This window comes from Myxocyprinus asiaticus, chromosome 14, assembly GCF_019703515.2.
Source record: "Myxocyprinus asiaticus isolate MX2 ecotype Aquarium Trade chromosome 14, UBuf_Myxa_2, whole genome shotgun sequence".
NCBI lineage: Eukaryota > Metazoa > Chordata > Actinopteri > Cypriniformes > Catostomidae > Myxocyprinus > Myxocyprinus asiaticus.
In genome coordinates this window covers 30,575,410-30,580,470 of record NC_059357.1, presented here as the reverse complement: position 1 = coordinate 30,580,470, position 5,061 = coordinate 30,575,410, and the positions used below count along the sequence as shown (strand labels likewise).

Sequence of the window (5,061 nt, the reverse complement as noted above, 5' to 3'; positions counted from 1 at the left end):
CTGTACTGTAAGTCACAATCACGAGAACACATGAGAAAATTAGGTCATGTTCAGGAGAAAACATTTATGTCGAGATCATAAGAAAATTATATCATGATCACAAGAAAACAACATCTGTTATGATGAGATCACAAGAAAATTATGTCGTGATCACAAGAAATCAACATTTGCTATCTCGACATCACGAGAAAATTAAGTCATGGTCACCAGAAAACATTTGTTACGACAAGATCATAAGAAAATTATGTCGTGATAACCAGAAAACATTTGTTATGACGAGATCACAAGAAAATTAAGTCATGATCACGAGAAAACGAGACAGAAAAAAAGTAAAAAACCAAAGGCAAAATGGGCTTCCATATAAAACAAATATTTGATAATATATGTGAACTATCCATTGACAAGTCTGTCATGAGATTTTGTAACTGACATGAGATAGAACTATATAGGTAACTTTTGTCAAGACAAACTTTGATGTTGGCTTGACAAAGAACTGTCATTTAAATACGTTTTTAACTTTGATAATTATACTGCCATTATAACCTTGTGCGACCCCGTGTATACATGCGTGGACACTGTATTATCGATATATGCAACGCATAATTTTAATTAATTTAAACCAACTGATCTCAGTTCAGGAGACTCTGGGCTGTCAGTAAAGGGTTAAACTTTCGATGTACGGAGTCATGTGACAAAACAACATGGTGCCGATCACAGCAGAGTTTGTCTTTGGGAGAAACGGCAACAAAACTACATCTGGTAAGAAACCTAATTACGTTTTTACATTGAAACCTGTTTGAGTCAAAAGATTACAGTCTCTAGTTTCATCCGATATGCCATTTTATAAATTTGAGCGATTTATCGTGAAACACTATGCTGCTAAACACAATGTACACTAATGTGTACTTTAGTGCATTTTTTCCTTAGAAATCCTATATTTACTGTGCATTATCACATTGAGAATCAATGGGTTCATCCAAAAGCTGAAAAATGTTGCTTTCAGAGGCTTTATATGAAGTTAGGATGAAAATAAGGTGCATTTCGAACTGTTCTGAGACCAGTGAAGACAGACAGCACACTGGAGTTAAGTCATTCACTAAATAGGAAACAAGGGAGCATCCTATAGCTCTCTTTGCAGCAAAGTGCATTCACTCCTAAAATCCGACCAAAAGTTCAGTTTCAGGCTGCAGATGATGTTTGGACCACTCAACATGTTTGGCAGACATGGGACAATGGTAATCAGTACATAGATTTAGAATTTATAATGTATAATTTAATTTTAACATGGTTGGATGTAATTGTATGATTACTTTGAATAGAATGAATTATGCTAATTTCTTATGTAATGTCTGTAACGTCTCAAAAGCATGAATAACCAAAACAAAATAATATCGGGTTGATGGATGGAAGCCCTAAACCAAGTCTGTATAATAATAGGATGTTGTCTTTGTCAAGCCAACATAATGCCCGCTTTTCTTAATTGCCAATTATGCACCGTAATAAAACATGCCTAATCATAAAAAGGCCAAATATCGAACTAACTGATATATCGGTTCTAACACTAATCAACAAAAATCACATCACATAAGCCGTCACATGATGTAATTGAATTTATTTGAGCCTGATCATCTAACATAACGGAAAACACAAACAGGTTAAAGGTTGCACAGTTTTATCCAGACCTTCCATCCTTTCCTAGTTTATTTCACGCCTTTCCCGCATCTTTATTTACACAGTGATCAACGCCTCAGTTTGCGGAGCGATGAGGTGAATGAGAAAACTGCTCCCATCACATCAGCGCACACGCGTCTCCTCTGCCAGCAGAGACTTCTCCTCTGAGCCGCAGCCGCTCAGTTCTTCAGAAGAGCTCGAGACTGAGGAGCAAACACAACATTCCCGGAAGCGCACCTGCTATTTCACAAATACTTCAACATCGTTGGTATGTATTTATATTTCTCAAATTACCTTTTATTCACGACGCTCTGTAGAGTAGTTCAGATATGTAAAATAATATTTGAATGAATTAAATGAACGAAAGAAGCAGCAAAAGAGAAAGTGATATGGAAAGTTATAGACATAAACGCGTTAAATGTAAAAGGAAAAATCGCTAATACTACTTAATTTGTTTATTTATTTATGATGTAAATCTTCGTATAGCCTATTATCAATTTACTCCATTTAAGCAACTGATACTTTGTGGTTGCAAATCATGCGTTTTATATTCAATCCTGACAAATGAGAAGACTGTAAAGAGAAATAAAAAATATTATTTGTGATACTTAGCAGCAGTCTGTGCAGAGAGTTGGTTTCTTTCAATTTAAGGCTTATAGTATAAATGCAGCTTGAAATTCGTTGGTCAAAATACAAATTAATTTATTTTCTTTTGTTTTTAACCCAGTTGCTTAGATGTTTTGTTATCAAATGAATTATCATTCAAATGTATGTCATGTTGATTTTTCTAGAGGGCAGCTGGCTAAATCATGGATTGCATTACCTTACTCTTCTTGTCAGAAGATGAAGATGCAGTGAGCTTTAGTAATTGACTCTGGGATGCTTGAAATAGACTTTGGACTCAGAATACAGCGTATTAAAACATCACATATATTTCCCAATCCTAAGAGAGACAAAGGGAATATGAATTTCACTACAGGCTACCTGAAAAAAGAGCTGCAGCTCTCAGATGCCTTGCTGTCCTTGAATGGCTCTCTCCATGGAGCTGAGGACTTAGAAAGTGATTTTTTCCTCCACCAAGGTGGAGAACTGGAGAAACTGCTGCTGTTGACAATCAAGGAGCCTACCACTATCGCTCTCACCGTGATGTATTCATTATCATTTGTGGTGGGCTTCATTGGAAATCTCATGGCCATTCGAATGCTTACCTGCCAGAAGAGTAATAGGATCCAGAGCATCAGTGCCACCCGGAGTTTACTCATCAACTTGGCAGTGTGTGACCTTATGGTGGTTTGCATCTGTATGCCCATCACACTCGGCCACACAATTTACACCGCATGGGTGTATGGAGACCTCCTTTGCCGAGCCGTTCCCTTCATCCAGGCTGTGTCTGTTTCAGCAAGTGTCCTCAGCTTGACCGTCATCAGTGTTAACAGATACTACAGTGTTCACAGTCCATTGAATTCCCTCTCCTACTTCACTCAGAAGAAGATCTACATCACCATTGTGGGCGTGTGGGGCGTGTCCTCTGCGATTTGTACACCTTTACTCTTCATGATCAAGCTGGATGAAATCCACTTGACTGACATTGTCGTGCCAATTTGCAGAGAGCTCTGGCCTCAGGTGACTCTCAAGCAAGCCTACAATGTTCTTCTCTTCATTACTCTCTACTGTATACCCGTGTCTTTCAACCTGATCATCAGCTTCCTAACGGGCAGGAAGCTCTGGAGGGCTTCTCAACATTTCACTGACTTTGATCCACACAGCCAGGCCATGCATGCCTCACGTCTGAAGATGCGTAAGAAGATCGCCAAGGTGGTGGTCACTTTGGTCCTTCTGTTTGCTGTTTCCTGGCTCCCACTCTATATGGCAGATATTCTGATTGACCAGGAGGTCCATCCACCTCACTGGGTTTTGCAGACTCGTCCTTTTGCCCAGTGGTTGGGCCTCACTAACTCCAGCCTCAATCCCATCTGCTATTGTTTCTTAGGCGATCTGTACCGCTCAGCCAGAGCAGTCAGGTCGAAGTATCACCAGAGGATGCTCTCTGTTCTTAGATCCTCCAGCTCTAGAAACCTTGTTCTCTCTCTCAAACAGCAGCAATCTGACCGGCGACAAGGTGCCGTAAGCCAGGTGTCAATGGAGACCCTCTCTGATTGGTGTTCCAACAACAGCCAGATGGTGTCTCTCCAAAGTATCTCAGGGAGGATAATGTCTAGAAGCAATCTTGAGTTATCTATCCTGTAGTGAGGCTGCACATTACCTGAAAAGACACAGGGCACTTTAAGGAAGAGTTCACCCAAAAATTATAATTATCTCATCTTTTACTTACCCTTATGCCGTCTCATATGATTCTCTGTCTTCTGCGTTACACAAAGTTATTTTCATATAAATATGTAATGTGTTTTTGTCCATACAATGCATGCTCCAAAAAAGACAAACGCAGCATAATGGTAATCCATACGACTCGAGTGGTTTAATCCATGTCTTTTGAAACATACAATCGGTTTTGGGTTAGAAACGCACCAAAATGTAACTTTTTTCACTGTATCTTGTCAAAAGCAGTCTTCTTCGGGATCATGACATGATCAAACCATGATCGTCAAGGAGACAGCAGATATCAAGATTTACAGTGAAAAATTAGTTACATTTTGGCCCATTTCTCACCAAATGCGATCATATCGCTTCAGTGAACATTGATTAAACCACTCGAGTCGTATGGGTTGCGTTTATGCTTCCTTAATGTCCTTTTTGGAGCTTGAAATTGTTAGACCACATTGACATGCATTGTATGGACAAAAACACTTTTTATCTTCATCAAAATATCTTGTTCCGAAGTAGAAAGAAAGTCATACAAGTTTGAGATGACATAAAGGTGAATAAATTATCATTTTTGGGTGAACTATTCCTTCAAGCATTGTTCATTTGCCTTTAGTGCTGTAAAATAGCATGCAACACTGGGCTGGCCACTAGTCATTCTAAGAAAATCTGCAAAGAAAGTGCTTGGATACAACATTAGTATTTTGATTGTATCTGTAAACTGTCCAATTATATTGCCTCACAAACACTGTACGTGAATAAAAGATGTTCGTCTCTTGATTTTGTGACTAAATAAAGAGCACTGTTTTCAACATGGTCTCATCGAATCACATCAATGTACCTACATTTTTGCATAATGATTTTTACGTGGCTGGTTTTACATATCGCAGCAGTTTCCTGGTGAAATGAACACTAGAGTGTACAACAACATTGACTTTTATTCCATTTTCAACAAAATACAAGTAAAAAGGCAGGGTATCTTTACATTAAAGCTTACTTTTCACCCTGTTCCTTACACAGTGCTATCTTAGGACATTCTAACACTTTACTATACTATAATATACTGTACTG

At 38.5% G+C, this 5,061-nt stretch overlaps 1 protein-coding gene across 1 annotated transcript; it reads left to right on the top strand.

The window, feature by feature from the left end:
• LOC127452345 (neuropeptide FF receptor 2-like) lies at positions 1-4,782 on the top strand. Its single transcript, XM_051717761.1, has 2 exons — positions 1-1,939; positions 2,463-4,782. Exon 2 carries the CDS (start codon positions 2,551-2,553, stop codon positions 3,916-3,918), a length of 1,368 nt encoding a protein of 455 aa, XP_051573721.1. The 5' UTR covers positions 1-1,939; positions 2,463-2,550; the 3' UTR covers positions 3,919-4,782.
• Positions 4,783-5,061: the final 279 nt, after the last annotated feature.

Coding starts and splice junctions, on each gene's coding strand:
- LOC127452345 (XM_051717761.1), top strand. CDS start 2,551: ATGCTTGAAATAGACTTTGGACTCAGAATACAGCGTATTAAAACATCA.